The 15,858-nt window shown below is 40.3% G+C and overlaps 1 protein-coding gene across 2 annotated transcripts in view; it reads right to left on the minus strand.

Moving 5' to 3' along the window:
• The window catches only part of PI4K2B (phosphatidylinositol 4-kinase type 2 beta), a 41,191-nt gene that overhangs the window by 24,187 nt on the left and 1,146 nt on the right, over positions 1-15,858 (minus strand). The window contains exons 1-2 of one of the 2 annotated variants that reach the window (XM_074951590.1): positions 11,108-11,529; positions 4,562-4,719 (exon numbers count right to left, since the gene is read on the minus strand). In XM_074951590.1, coding sequence (XP_074807691.1) covers positions 4,562-4,719; positions 11,108-11,387 — 438 coding nt within the window. In that variant the 5' untranslated portion in view covers positions 11,388-11,529. Of the gene's footprint in view, positions 1-4,561; positions 4,720-11,107; positions 11,530-15,858 lie in introns of those variants that run through there. The other variant, XM_074951591.1, reaches the window with a different exon arrangement.

The following is a 15,858-nucleotide window of genomic DNA, read 5'->3' on the forward strand; positions in this document are numbered from 1 at the left end:
CAATTAACTTAGGTTTGAATAGAGACTGGGAGTTGATGGGTCATTACACAAAGTAAAACTATTTCCCCATGTTTATTTCCCCCCTCCACTGTTCCTCAGATGTTCTTGTCAACTGCTGGAAATGGCCCACCTTGATTATCACTACAAAAGGTTCTCTCCCCTCTGCCCCCCCCCCCCGCTCTCCTGCTGGTAATAGCTCATCTTAAACGATTACTCTCGTTACAGTGTGTACACCCATTGTTTCATGTTCTCTGTATATATAAATCTCCCCACTGTATTTTCCACTGAATGCATCCGATGAAGTGAGCTGTAGCTCACGAAAGCTTATGCTCAAATAAATTAAATAAATAAATAGTCTCTAAGGTGCCACAAGTACTCCTTTTCTTTTTACGAATACAGACTAACACGGCTGTTACTCTGAAACCTGTCATTATCCAAGGCACTGCATTTAGCCGCATGGAGTGGAAATCTATCAACTGCATGAAAAACTCTGTGTGTATATAATGTCTTCTGCAGTTTCCACGATATGCTATGCATCCGATGAAGTGAGCTGTAGCTCACGAAAGCTCATGCTCAAATAAACTGGTTAGTCTCTAAGGTGCCACAAGTACTCCTTTTCTTTTTGAGAATACAGACTAACACGGCTGCTATTCTGAAACCAGCAACAGAAATGATGGACCTGGACAGAACCCTGAACTGACAAGCACAGAGACTGCTGGGAGAACGAGGCAAAGCTGTAAATCAAATGTAATAAATCTTCTTGTGACCCTTAGCCAATACTTTCATATTCTGAAATAAAGCTATTGCCTACCTACCAATATTTTTATAAATATTTAGTCCAAGCATATTTGAATATTTTATGACAGTTTCCTCCAAATATATCAAAGTGTGATGAAATTACTCATTTTGGGAACAATAACTGTCAGGCACACAGGAAGGAAAGAAAACTGAACTCTGACCTTAAATGATGCTGAGCGAAAATATAAGTAACTGCTTCAGCACTAAGAAACAAACAGGAAAATAAAGGACTCCTCCCAAAAAAGTGCCACAAAGAAGATTGCCAAGGATATCATAGGCATTGGGACAGTCAGAGACTTGAGGGTGTTAGGCATTGTTACATATATATAGGGCTGCCAGAATTCATGGGTGTTTTAATGTGTCATGATTTCAACAGAGAATATCAGTTTATGGTGCCATAGCACTGACTGGCCCCAATCATGGATCAGGGCCCAAATATGCTAGGTGCTGTATAAATAAAACAAAAAAAACCAGCCCCTGATCTGAAGAGCTTTTATAAGATCTGACTTGGGTTAGGATTTCTATTAGGATTGTGAGTCTTAGCTCCTTCCTATGAGTGTGATGGAACTCCCCTCACAAGGTGTGTGGGGTTTTGACTTTTGAAGGCAGCGGGGTAGAGCATGAGCCAGGCTTTCTAGTGACTGTAGCACACCGCTCCAACAAGTACTGTGTTCCGAAAGTTCTAGTCTCTCAATTCAACTGCAGGAAGTGACATATCACAGAAAGACAAGGTTGGGGAGGCAATATCTTTATTGGACCAACTTCTGTTGGTGAGAAAGAGAAGCTTTCGAGCTTACACAGAACTCTTCTTCAGACCTAAAGAAGTGTACGTTCAAAAGCTTGTCTCTCTAACTAACAGAAGTTGGTCCAATAAAGATATTACCTCACCCGCCTTGTATCTCTAATATCCTGGGATAAGCAAAGCTACAACACCACTGCATACATCACAGAAAGAAAAGACAATTCAAGATAATTAGAATAAGAGTACACTAGAAAAAGATGCATCCAAAACCAGCAACCTCCAATCTCCAAGGAAAGATGGGTGGGCAAGCAACAATCCTGCAAGTTGATCTTTTCATAGGAGCAAAATTAGTAAATATTTCCCCTTCTCTAATGAGATCATCTGTTCATGATGACCTCTCCAAAATCCAAAAAAAATTAATAGCTGTTCCAAGGATATAGAAGTAAAAAGCTCCACCATGCAGTAGCAACAAGGCAGTTGTGTATAAATAAGGAGTGAATATTTGGCATGTAAGAAGACAGGTACTTCCACTAAGGCACAATACTCAGCCTGTAGAATGATTCTCCCCACCCCTGCCCAAAAACTCCCCCCCCAAAAAACTACCTATGCAAACCCAACTGAAGATAAAAGCCATCCAAAATAACTGTTTTGATTCACGACCAGCCAAATCACAGCAATTTGAAATACAATCAGACAGCTAGTTAAGGCATGGTTAACAGGACTGCCCAGCAGACTGGTGTCAGAAGTTGGATGGATTTTCTAAATGCATCAGTCCACACCAAGCTCTTTTCTAGAAAAGTTCTTATACCACCCTCTTCACCACAGTAACTGAATACCTTCCAGAAGTTCAATAAGTGACATGACTAACATCTGTCATGTGTGGTCCATTCTCTCATCCTCCTCTCCGCACTGGAGGTTGGTGGGGGACATGTGTGCAGAGTGGTTTTTGTTTTAGTAGGTCTTTAAAAAAATATGCACACACTGCTAGCTGTTTATATTAGATAACATGAGGTTGAAAAAATGCACATTTCACTAGGAATGGAAGATGGTGACGTTTGTGATGGTCCTTAATTCCTGGGGGAATTCCTTCCAGTCTCAGAACAACCTCTGAGGCAGCTGTGTCTCCCGCATTAATGAACTTTACTTACCCTTGTGGTGGGAAGTTCCACTGTGGCTGAGAAGTGGAGTTGTCAACCACTGTCCTCATCCTGGAGGCGATCTTTTAGAAATCTTGAGCCCAGGCCATCGAGCACCTTGAAGATGAGGACAGACACCCCAGATAGAAACCCAAAAGCCTTTTATCAAACAAGTGGAGAAAGACTTCAGTGCGATGGGCATGTGGCAATGGGAAAAATGTTGTCAGGTTTATAAACTCTTTAAGGTGGAACTCTGATAACACCTTAAGAGAGGAATTTAGAATGAGTCTGCAGCACCACCTTATCCTCATAAAATCTGGAATGAGATGGGTTGGTCAAGACAGCTTGAAGAGTTCACTCACCCTGTAACCTGTAATCACTGTCATCACGAAAGTGACCTTCCATGTAAGAAACTTAAGATCACAGGAAATGAGTGCTTCAAAAGGAGGTTGCATCCACTTTTTCATAACCACATTAATATCCCAGACACAGGGATTTTTAATGAAGTTTTTTAAAACGGTCAATCCCCATACAAACCTGATAACAAGGATCATTCTTTTAGGGATACAGGACAACCATCTGGAAAGTGGACTGAAAACCTAATGCTGTCCCTACACTGTACAGTGCTCAAGATCCAAATGCCAAAGGTGACCAGAGGTATTCAAGACTAACAGGCTCCTAGTCTGCATCTAACTGGGAGGTCTTTGCAGACTACTGGTAAAGGCTGGCCAGCTAAGCATGTAGAACCTTCCAAAAACCCTCTGCTTTTTGGTGCTTGCTGAAACATCCCTTTGGCTTTTGGAAGTGCTGAGGACTTCAGATAGAGATGATTACGTTCCCTCAAAGCCAGCTGGCGATGTGAAGTCAAATTACAAATCAGAGCCTCTCTTTTTAGTACACATTAGGGGTTAGAATCAGTCACAAGAATGGAATGAGACCCTTGGATAACATTTTCAAAAGCACTTAAAGTCACTCAGAAGCCTAAATCCTACTTCCCTGTCTCAGATCACCATGTACACTTCACTCTCCTGAGTACTAACTTCTCATGTTTGCTTACAACATTCCTGCCAATACATCTCAGAATGATGTTATGATGTTAGCTTTTTTTGCAACAGTGTTACACTGTTGACTCACATCTAGCTTGTGATACCTGGGAGTTATAGTGTTTCTTTCCACAGTACTCCTTTCAATCCAGTCATTTCCCATTTTGTATCTGTGCGATTGATTGTTTCTTCCTAAATCGAGTATTTTGCATTTGTTCTGATTGAATTTCACCCTATTTACTTCAGACCATTTCTCCAGTTTGTCCAGATCATTTTAATTTAACAAGAGATGCGAAACTGAAGCTGAAATTTAAGAAGCAGAAGAGACTCAAAACATGAGCAGGGAAACAGAAAAATCCTTATTAACAGATATTTAAAAGAGAAATTTTAAAGACCTCTGCAAAACTATTTGAAATAGCGTGCTATCAAAAGCTTCAAAACATTCAAGTTTTTGAAGTTTATGGTGTCCTTTTAAGATAGAAAGTAAAGAATATCAAAATTTTACACAAGGTAAGAAGAATCCTTGACTTGTTTTCAAACAGTAACAGAGATCCCATTCCCCATATATTTTGATTAAGCATCAGCCATTCAAAAGTGCCTGAATAAATTCCACTACACAGGAATAAGAATTATTTTCAGATTATCTTGTTTTGCAAGCTACCTGATCAAACTGATTTTCACAGCCGTGCTATTAACGCATCAAAATAAATTAAACTAACATGGCACCATTTATTTAAGGGAGACAGTTCTTTGGTTACCAGTTAGAGAATGCCAGTTTCTTCCACCTTTTCAAATAAAATAAGTTGTGTTTATTATGTCTGATTAGTCAATAATGCACTCACCCCCTTTGGATCCTTGACAAAATAGCTCCCACTAGATCCTTGGGAAATTCGTTCTGGAAAGACTCCACACTCGATAGCTTGTTCTGTTCTCAGCACAATTTCTGCAAATTCTGGATCATCCAAAAATAAGTTCATCTCTGCAGTACTTCCCGCGTTTCCTAAAAAACAAAAAGTTATTCCTCTAAATGTTATTGAACTATATTAGACATGGTTCACACAATAAATGGCGAGTAGGAAAAAATTATATCAGTTCTTCCTCCTTTAGTTAGGAAACGGCACTAGCATTCACTGGAGACCAAGGGTGAAATGCTGGCCTCCCTGATGTCAGTTGAGTTTTGCTATTGATTTCACCAAGACTAGGATTTCACCAAGTGCCAACAAAGTATCTATTGTTTAAAAAAGTTAAGCATTAAGCCTAGTTTGTGTCAACTTCTCTGAGTTCAATATCGTAAAAATGTTTGTCATCAACTTTAATACAGAATAAATAAAAGGGAATCTGAATAAACATTAAATTTAAACATGTAAACAACTCATGTTTCTTTTGTTCTTATAGTCTTGTTTCCAAAGGAGGGAAGTTCAAATGAGTGGACTAAAAAGCTTTTATTGATCTTTTTTACTAATATCTGTCCACATATGTAAGTTGGCCCTGTAAAGAAAGCTAGATGAGTAAAGCATTTCAAGCAGCACTGAATATTCAAGGATATAGTCCATATAACAGCTTTGCTTAATGTACTTGTTTTTTACATTTTCACATCCTCTGCCACAAAATGAAGTATGATAATATTGTTCACTAGCCATCCATTAAGCAGATCATTTGCAACTAGCATTAACATCCAGTTTAAGTTCTGAAATGCTTGTTAACATTCAAACTTTAAAGCATTCTAATTAACTGATCACCAGAGGGTTTTTTGCATACCAATGAACATAGAAATTACAGCTCTGTACAAGTGTGAAAAAAAAAAAATCGAAGTACTATGAAAACAGTTTCCATGACTTCGTACTTCTATTGCAACTGATAAATTTTGAAATCTGTTTTTATCAAAAGCTTTGAAATCTGAAGTATCTGACAAGTTCTCCACAATTTTTTTTTTTAATTTTTGGTTAGGACTATATTTTACATACACAAAGTTCTTATAGCTAGAGAAAATATTTTAGGGATTCTAATGCAAAAGTTAAGGCTGGTCTATCCATGGAGTTATACAAGCTGTTCCTGAATAACTCCATATGTGGACACTTATTCCAGAATAAGAGTGCCTTGTTCCTGTTAAGTGTGTTAAGCTCTACTAACTGCCTGACATGAGGGAAGGGGAAACAAGCTCAAGGACACTTTAAACATCTCTACCTGGAGTGAAAGGGGAGGGGGCAAGGACCCAGAAAACTTGATGTACCAGGGCCCCAAATTTCTCGCAACGGGCCTGAGTGTAGACAGGCCATTATTCAAAAAAAGGTAACAGCTTTGTCTTTCTTCCTTGTCTCCCACATACCTTACTCTTCTCCTCCCTCTTTTTGTCTCACCACTATCTTCTGATTCTCATCCTTAATTCTTTTCCCATGGGAGAACGTCACACCATTCAGCTCACTGGTTCACAGATGTATAAAAGACATGTTGATATTACTGAAGTCAGAGTTAAAGTTTTGCATTATAATATAATTACAAAGAATGTGGTGTGTGTATTATGTTACTGTACATATTAAATACAAAATTTTAGTCCTTATCATCAAGGCATTCAATGGCATGTGACCAGAATATCTAGATTCCGCAAGATCATAGAAAGCTCCAGGATGAGGACAGTGCTCAGCAACTCCACTGCTCAGGCATTCACAATTCTCCTGGGGGAAGGAGGGGAAATGACACAGAATGAATGACATTTGACAGATGTTAGTCATGTCACTTTTGTGCTAATGGAAGTTGATCAGATACTGTAGTGATGAAGGTGGCATGAGACATCATACATATTTAAAGTGTATGGGACCTTTATAGAAGGTCAGAGTGTCAGTGAAAATGGTGTGAATATGATGTTTGGGGGGTAAAGTATGCCAGAGGATACCTTTATGGGACATTTTTTACTTTTAAGGGTTTGTGGATGGGGTTACCCTTAAGCAATGCTAACTTTTCTTAACCAAGTTTTTGTCTTTGGGGGGATACACTATCGTCAACCATTTTTGATGTAGTCCCCAATACTGCAATCAATCCTGAGCAGGCAGATCCCCTTTCACCTCAGCTTCACTTCAGTAGGGCTCTACGCTGGAACAAGGGTCCGCCCACATCTAACTACAGAATCAGATCACTAAACAGCTTAAAATTCAAATGAAAGTCTAGATAGTATAACTCACGTCTTCTGAGCACCCTCAGCTTTTATGTATAGCAACTTCACTTGCTTAAGCTTTGTCTAGACTTGGGTTTAAGCGTGCAATATTAAAACATGTTAGCTAACATAAAACATTTTAAAGGAGTAAGACAGAAAGCAGCAAATACTTTAACACATGCTAAACTGACTGAGTTAAAACCGGGGCTCCCCCATTCTATTCTTTATAGAATATACACTGTGCTCACCACCATAATATCTGAGCTCTTTCCGTAGTGCATTAAGCAACATGACTATCATCTCTCATATACTGTTCTCTCAGACCCTCGCCAGTGATAAAAATGTGTGCAGTTGAGAGTTGTTGTGACACTCTGTACCTTAAAATAGCATCCTGGAACCTCCATATTTACCACGGTCATATGACTATGATATGTTTTGTACAATGAGTGCCTTGTGAAGTATCATTTTAAAATGATCTGTCCTAATCTGTTGAATTTTACTATCATTGTATGTGAAGTTATGAAGTATTGCTATAGGTTTGTTAATGAAATGTTGTGTGAAGTTGGGAATGCTCACAGCTAGCCTTTCAGTGGGGACAAAGGAGTAACTGACAAGATGGAGTTACATCAGGACCAGCCAGACATGTGTTGATTGCCCATCAGGAAGAATCCACTATCCCAGAGACTTAGAGAGGGCATGTACGCAATGAGGTCTAACTAAACCCAACCTCACAGCAAGGATCTTTCTAGTAGCTAGAAAAAGGTATAAAAGAGGGACAGTGAAATCATCACTTGGCCTCTCTCCATCCCCCATTTCAAAACCTGGAAGACTGTTAGGAAGATAAAACTTTGAACTGGGGAAACTGGTCCCAGGTTGGGAAGGGGATCCAGCCTGTGTAAATTGGGGTGAGAGACTGTTTGATTCAAACCTTACTTAGGCCTTGTCTATACTGGGGGGAAGGCTGGGGGATGCAAGGTAAGTCGGTCTAAGTTACGCAACTTCAGCTACGAAAATAGCATAGCTGAAGTCGACGTACTTAGAGCTACTTACTGGGGGGTGTCTTCACTGCGGTAGGTCGACTGCTGCCGCTCCCCTGTCGACTCTGCATACTCTTCTTTCTCCAGTGGAGTACCGGAGTCAACGGGAGAGCGCTCCGCGGTCGAACCGATAAATCGACCCCCGCTGGATCGATCGCTCGGGAGGTAAGTGTAAACATGCCCTCAGACTGTAGAATTTAGACTGCAAGATTATTATTTCTTATGTAACCAACTTTGATCTCTATGCTTGCTACTTATAATCACTTAAAGATCTGTTTTATATTTTATTTAAAACAGTGTTGTTTTTGTTGAAGTACTTGGGAAATCTCAGCTCAGGTTAACAAGGGTTGTTGCATATCCAATACCCTTTGTAGAAGTGGCAAACTAATTAATGATCTTGCACTGTCCAACTCTTGCACAGCATAAGACGGTATATTGCTGGGGTGATTGGCTGGTGCCGATCTCTATATAATTTGTGACTGACTCATGCAATTTATCTGGGTCTGGGGCTCCACATGCTGATGGCTGAGTGATCACAGCACCTGGAAGGGTTGGCTGCCTGTCACTGGCATAGCACTGAGAGAGAGAGCCCAGGTTGGAGAGTTAAGGTGCACAGCAGTCCCACAGTTCCATGTTGTACCCTATGAATCCTGTCAGTTGTGTTCTGGAATTTTTTATACATAAATATATAGCAATGTGGGTGTACATATTTGATAAGGCAAAGTCAAAGAAATGCTCCTTGCACTTCAGTCTGAATGGTGGGGAGGTTTATTATGGTCCCTAGTTCCTGAGAGAGTTAATTTCTGACTAGTGCACAGACAAGCTTTACTATTATTGCAGAAAGTTCTATCATACCAAAGAAGCAAAGTTGTTGACAGTCTTCATTCTGAAGCTATAACACAACCAATTTAGCACATATTTAAAGGCAACATGCTTTATGTACTGTACACCATACTTTTAAAACAAGTTATGTCAGAACACATGAGCGAATACATTTTAACATAGCTTCTTTAAATCTTAGGCCTGGTCTACAGTTAAAAGTTTTGCCAGAATAGTTATGGCAGTTAGAAATAAGAAAAAAAAAATCCCATCATTCCCCCTCTCCCCTCCAGAAAACTGACATAGCTATGCCAGCAATAGCCAGAATGAAGATGCAGTTGTGCAAGGTAACATTACTTTTTTGATGATATAGTTTATTTCATTTGAGAAACTATTATAAAATAAACTGGAAAAAGGATTATTTTACAGCTTTAAGCTGCATCTCAACTAGCAAAGTTTGCTGGTATAGTTATACTAATAAACCTTTTCTACTGCAGGCAAAGCAGTTTAGACAAGGCCATAGGTTTACACTCCTTTACTGACCTGGAGAAGCTTGAAGAGAGGTATAAAGTCATAAGAAAGACAACTAACAATTTGTTAGTTATTACTTTCTTGCTACAACCCTCTTTTTGGCACTTTAGCATTTGGAATTTCACCGACAGACTGACTCACTTTAAAATTTGGACACTTTTCCCTTGAATACTGGGTTTCAAAGACAAGAAAGCAGTTACTAAAAGTCAATTTCATATTGCCAGAAATGTACACACCTGACACACTAATACAAAGCTCCCCAGTCCTATAATAGGTCATAAAACCAAGCACTGGATCACTTTTCACAGAATGGAAAGTGAATAAATATTATTCACAAGAAAAGGAAATTGGACAGTCCTTGAACAAGCAAGTCTGAAGGAGAAAAATGAGAAAGCTTTGCCAAGTTGTCAGGAATGACAGACTGTTCCAAACACTAGATGCAGCATGACTACAGGTGTGAAGCCAGAACTTGAAAAAGATGACAAGAGCTGTTAAGTGAGAACTGAGGGCAAGTCTACACATAAAATGCTGCAGCTATGCCACTGTAGCACTTCAGTGAAGAGGCTACCTACGCTATCCGCGTAGGTACTCTGCCTTCCTGAGAGGCAAATTCTCCTACTGACTTAGCGCTGTCCACACCAGGCGTGAGGTCGATTTAACTGTGTAGCTCAGGGATGTGGATTTTTCATACCCTGAGCAACACAGGTATACCAACCTAATTTCCTAGCGTAGACCTGACCTGAGAGGAAAACAGGAAGCAAGAATATACGAGACTGGATATATAGAGGCAAGTGACCTCACATAGGGTCTTGCATATAGAGACAAGGAGTTTGATTTTTACGTTAATTTACAGTAGCAGCGTTCCTTAAAGCACTGTTTTTAGAGGATGGTGGTCCCAAAAATGATTACATTGCAATATACTCTCCCGCCGTTCTAGACTAACAGTGACTGAAAGTAGTTTTTACATAACAACTGATCCACACATTACATGATACAAATTGGTGGTGGTCTCCTGAGATGGATCCTTGCTGGCATTTTCAAAGAGGTATTGGGTATGGAGACTCAATTACCTCTGTAGATGAGAGGGTATCCTTACAAACAAACTAGCAGGGAAGGGGCTGTCACTGTCTATACTGTAGCCATTCCCTGAGCAAACAGGCCTTCAGTTAGGCAGCTCTTGCAAGCAGCGAAAAATAGCTTTACAATGATCTCATACTACACCCCAGCCCCTCCCCTCCCTCTTCAGGTAAGCTCTCTCAAATCGAATAACAATTACAACTTTGATCTTGTTCCAGTAACAGCGCCTGTTTTGTTCCGGGCTCACTTCTTTTAAAAAGTTATTTAAACTAAGTAAGTCGTATTCCAGAACGTGCAAGCAAGAGGAAGGAGGGTAAACCCTCGTTTTACACGGTGTGGGGGCAGGCTGTATGTGTGTATATATAGGAAGACTGTGAGGTACCAGCCCCCCTTTAGGTTTCCTACCCTAACAAGCCAGCAGCACCTTGGAAAGAAAAGAGAAAGTGAACTGGATTAACGCTGAGTCAAGGGATCAACAAACCAAAGACAAGGCATGAATGGAGGGGTGGTGGTGAGGAATCCCCGCGTTCACGGGGGGGGGGGGGGGGGGGACAAAGAGTAGAAGCCAAGGGGAGCGCTGTGGAAATTGGGGGAGGGGAGGCAGTCCCACCGGTAGATCAGCTGTCCCAATTTTATAGGGACAGTCCTGATATGTGGGGCTTTGTCTTATGTAGGCACCTATTACCCCCCACCCCGTCCGGATTTTTCTCTCTTGCTATCTGGTCACCCTACCCACCAGGGTGGGTAGTGTGTGTGTGGACAGGGCTCCGCTGTACCTGCAGCAATGCGAGTCTCCCTGTCCCAGGCGGCACCGGCGCTCCGGCTCCGGCGGGTGGCAGATGCTCCTAGCAGCGGCTCTTCCTCACCATCACCCTCAGGGTCCGTGTCTATGTCCCCATCCTCCTCCTCCAGCCCCGAGGCCCCGCCAAGCCTCACGGCCCCGCCGGGAGCTGCCTTCACGCCGTGGAGCCCCCGCGCGGGGGGGCTGTCCTGCAGCGTCGGCTCCGAGAGCAGCAACAGCCGCTCGTCTGGCTCCTCAGGGCCCGGCTCCGCCATTAGCGTCTGCGGCGGGCTGGGTAAGATCCTGCGAGCCGCCAGGCGGGCTCACACGCTACCGGGGGGACGCATTGCGCAGCCAGCAGCCGAGAGTCGGACAAACAAGCTCTGCGGCGCCACCTCTCAGCAGCCCTCACTGCACATGCGCACCGTGGCCGAGGAACGTAGAATACCTCGCCACCCCCTAAAGGACCCGCTACAGGAGCAAATGGTACAGCAGGGAAAGACTCAGCCGCTGAGCCCTTCCACCCTTGTCCCCTTAGCCTACCTAGGGAGAGAGACTCTTCCAACACCCGCCCCCGGCGCACGCACTTCAACAGGGAGACCTGCACTCCCAAGGTAGGGTGACCAGATGTCCTGATTTCATAGAGACAGTCCAGATTGTTGGGGCTTTTTCTCATATAGGTACCTATCACTCTCCACCTCCTGTCCTGATTTTTCACACTTGCTATCTGGTCATCCTGTCCCTAGGGGCCTGCACAAACACATAGGCACAGAGCCAAGCCACACAGGCTTCTCTGCTGTATTCTCTGTTGGGAAGCTTGAGTTGACAATATCTTTCTTTACACATTTATCATTTTTTATTCTCTTGCTTTGAAAGTGAATTTTGGGGCCAAGGCACCAGCTACAGTAATGCCCCCACCCCACACAAGTATATTCAGGACGATTGAGGCAATCTATAGGCCTGGGCTGGCTGCATTTCGTGAAATTTATACCATATATGAAATTGCTACAGCATAGGACCTCTTGCTGCAAAATGACACCCTAGAATCTAAGTTGAATACATAAATTGATTGTAACTGATATTATTGTCAGATGTCAATTTGTAGACAGTCTGAGACAATACAGTACGTGTGAACTTTTCCCTTAATCTATATGGATTAATTCTGAAACCTAAATATGGCAGTATCACAAACACTTATTTGATTGGTTTCAGAGTAGCAGCTGAATTAGTCAGTATTCGCAAAAAGAAAAGGAGTACTTGTGGCACCTTAGAGACTAACAAATTTATCTGAGTATAAGCTTTCGTGAGCTACAGCTCACTTCATCAGATGCAGCTCTTATTTGATTGCTGACCATTTTAACAGAAACATTCCACTATTTTGTTTTATTCCTGAATCCCAAACTGTTCTCTCCTCATTAGCACATCGTGAGCAAGTCAATTCTCTGTTCAACTAAAAAGAAGGCTATGCATGGTGGGAAATTAGTCATTTTATGAAATTGTAAGGGTCCTTCAATGTGCTAATTGAAAAACCTAAATAAAGTTACTTTTTTCAGTGACTGATAAAATAACCAATCAAATACCTGACTGGTCTGTTTTATCACAGCTAAACTGCGGGACATGGACTTTGGAGCCCCCTCATGTATCATTTGCTTATATAGCTATTAATATCTGTAATCTCATAGAATCTCTTCATATTTGCATGTCTCTTTTCATTTGTTTCTGCTGAAGATGAGCAGAATGGACCAAATTTATCCCTAGTGTAAACCCAAACAAATTGGCCCTTTATGCCCAGTAAACAATTACATGGAGACAAAAGATATGGGAACTGATTTTACAGTGTTGCATATTATATGGTCATCAATCCCTGTGCATAGTGGGTGTAAAAAGCTACCAAACCATAATGGCAGAAAATTCTACACCCACTCTGCACACTGAATAATCAGGTCCCGTGCATCTCCACATAGGTGAGTTAGCTGCTACTGTTTTGTGGCTATTTCAATACTGTCCTATAGCATTGGTGAGACAGAACCTCCTTTAGAAGATTCCAACAAGTTTGGGACTTTTTTCTGCCAATAATGGGGGATGGACTGAACAAGAAACATGTTTATATTTCCCTCTCCTACCCCATTTTTGTATACTGAAGTGGAAATGTTAACACTGTTTGGATCTTCTGCTCATGTAATGGGAGATCTGTGATTTGCTCAAATACTCCTAACCGAAACAGCATTCACGATAGCTCACTCACTGACTCATGGTACAGGTCTCAAACAGGAAAATGCCCATAATAATAAATTATTAAATATATAACATACATTATTTACAAACTATTCATATTGAATTCAAATTATTAGCTCATGTTTCCTGGATTAACAATGGTCTTTTTAAAAATGCTGAAAGATCTGGATTATTTCAGTTTTTTCATATCTTTTTCATTGATTTGAACATCAATCTAATCCTTTAGTTTATCTCACTTTGTAGATATTTATAATGTACCTCTTACAGTGGTGCCTGAACCCTAGAACAAAGAAAATATAAAAAGAGGCTAAGTACAAATAGAAGTAAACCCCCATGGTAGCTCGCTCACATTCAGTGTGTTTTTAGCTTTAGGTGGGCGCCCTCTTGTGATACTTTCAAATAAAGAACAAAATAAATAATGTCCCTTGTATGAAAACAAGACTAATTCAGTGCATCATCACATTCCAGGTGCAACACAAAATATTGTAATTTCTAAGGGAAAAATCTTTTAGAATGGCTCTTCTATGTTCAAACAGGCTGAATAACAATCTATTAACAGGTTTCAGAGTAGCAGTCGTATTAGTCTGTATCCGCAAAAAGAAAAGGAGTACTTGTGGCACCTTAGAGACTAAATGCATCCGATGAAGTGAGCTGTAGGTCACGAAAGCTTATGCTCAAATACATTTGTTAGTCTCTAAGGTGCCACAAGTAATCTATTAACAGTAAAGTGTGAGCCAACAATTATTCAAATAAGTTTAACATTAACAACTTGTGAGGCTTGTTGATGATGTAATCAAGTTGATTAAAGCTATGTTCAGTAGGGTCAGTGAGGTCACTATGTATGTTTCCCATGTTATTTAACCATCTAAACATAAAACTGAAGTGGAAGAACCAGATAAGACTCCAAAAGTAAGTTTTAAGGGGCCAGTTATATTTGCTCAAAACTAAACATCAGAAGTATGAACTCAGGGACCTATCCGAAGAGCTTACTTTAAAAAAAGTCTCAGTCAGTCCTTTATTTCTTATGTATAAAAATAAACAACCAAACATTCTAAACTAGAAAAGATTTTGTGGAGACAGACTACATAGCTCCTAAAATTCCAGTTCTACTAATTCCTCTCTTTTAGTCCTTCCAACCTCAGCCTGACAGAATGAATTATTCAGGCACTCCTTCTCCTTATAAAATGCAGGCAAGAAACAAAAACACCTCTAACAGAATTCCACATGTCAAATATTCAAAACAGTAAAGAATTGACAAGCAATCCACAGCTTGAAATATTTTCATACTAAATTGTTATTTCAAATAGTCAACCTTTTTTTAAAAAAAGTATCTGCTTGAGCGTCAAACTGAAAAATGGCTAAATCTGATTAATAGGCTTCACTGTGACTAAACTGACCAGTTACGGAAGTGATACTAAACACCTAAACAAAACTGGGCTGAATAAAAGTTACTCTAGCAGTTTTAACCTAATTTCTGCTTGCTTCTTCAACCTAAACATTGCTTCAATGCATTGTTTGTGTCTAGTTTTAGATTTAAATTTACTTTGCAGACAAGATATACCATATAATAATGAACCACTCAGGAGAATGTAAAAACGTGGTTGCTTAAATAAGGTCATCTTTTAATACAGATGCCAGAGAAATTTATTAAAAAGCTAAAAGGAAGACCTATAAAAGAGTAAATACTTATAGGACATTAAATATATTGTATCAGTTATTTAATAAAACAAATACATTTTAATTCAGTACTTGAAATACTTAAAAATTTATGTTTAATGCATTAAAGAAGTCTTGTGTAGTCCAAATATAAAACTGTCTACAAGGTACCCACAGATGAAATCAGAGTGTAAAATCTAGTTTGTTGCCGTCTGCTGTTTCATAATAAAAAATTTAAAGCAACACACAGAAGTATGCAAAATGCAATCTTTTGTGTATAAACTGTGGCCCCAATCCTGCTAATACTTACACACATGCCTAACTTCCAAGTATGTGAGCAATCCCACAAATTTCAACTCATAAGTAAAGATAAGCATATGTTGTTGTTGCTGGATCAAAGCCTTTGTACATACTTTACACATCTAAAGTATTTCAGGTGGGCTCATAGAACTGTAGAGGTGCAGCTGTCTCTAGTTCTGGGTGTTTTTAGAGTGCATTAAGAAGAGGTTTCAATAAAATAATTTAATACTATAAATTGCTTGGCAATGTCCTGAAATGGGAGTTCTGGGCCTGGTCTGCACTTAAAAGTTTTGCTGGCATAGTTTTGTCTGGGGGCCGGGCAGGCAGGGAATCACAAACTATACCAGCAAAAACACTCTTTTGCCAGCATAAATTAAGAAGGTTTGCTGGTATAGCTGTTCCAGTATAACCCTTTCTAGCATAGGCAAAGCCTTAATGAATGTGGGATCTTCTAACAGAGGTTTTGAGTAAAATCATGCTGTTTCAAGTGATTTAATTACTTAAATATAAGGCTCCTGCGTAAGGATTTGAGATAGCTAGGCAGCTTTCTCCATG

This window comes from Natator depressus, chromosome 4, assembly GCF_965152275.1.
Source record: "Natator depressus isolate rNatDep1 chromosome 4, rNatDep2.hap1, whole genome shotgun sequence".
Taxonomy (NCBI): Eukaryota; Metazoa; Chordata; order Testudines; family Cheloniidae; genus Natator; species Natator depressus.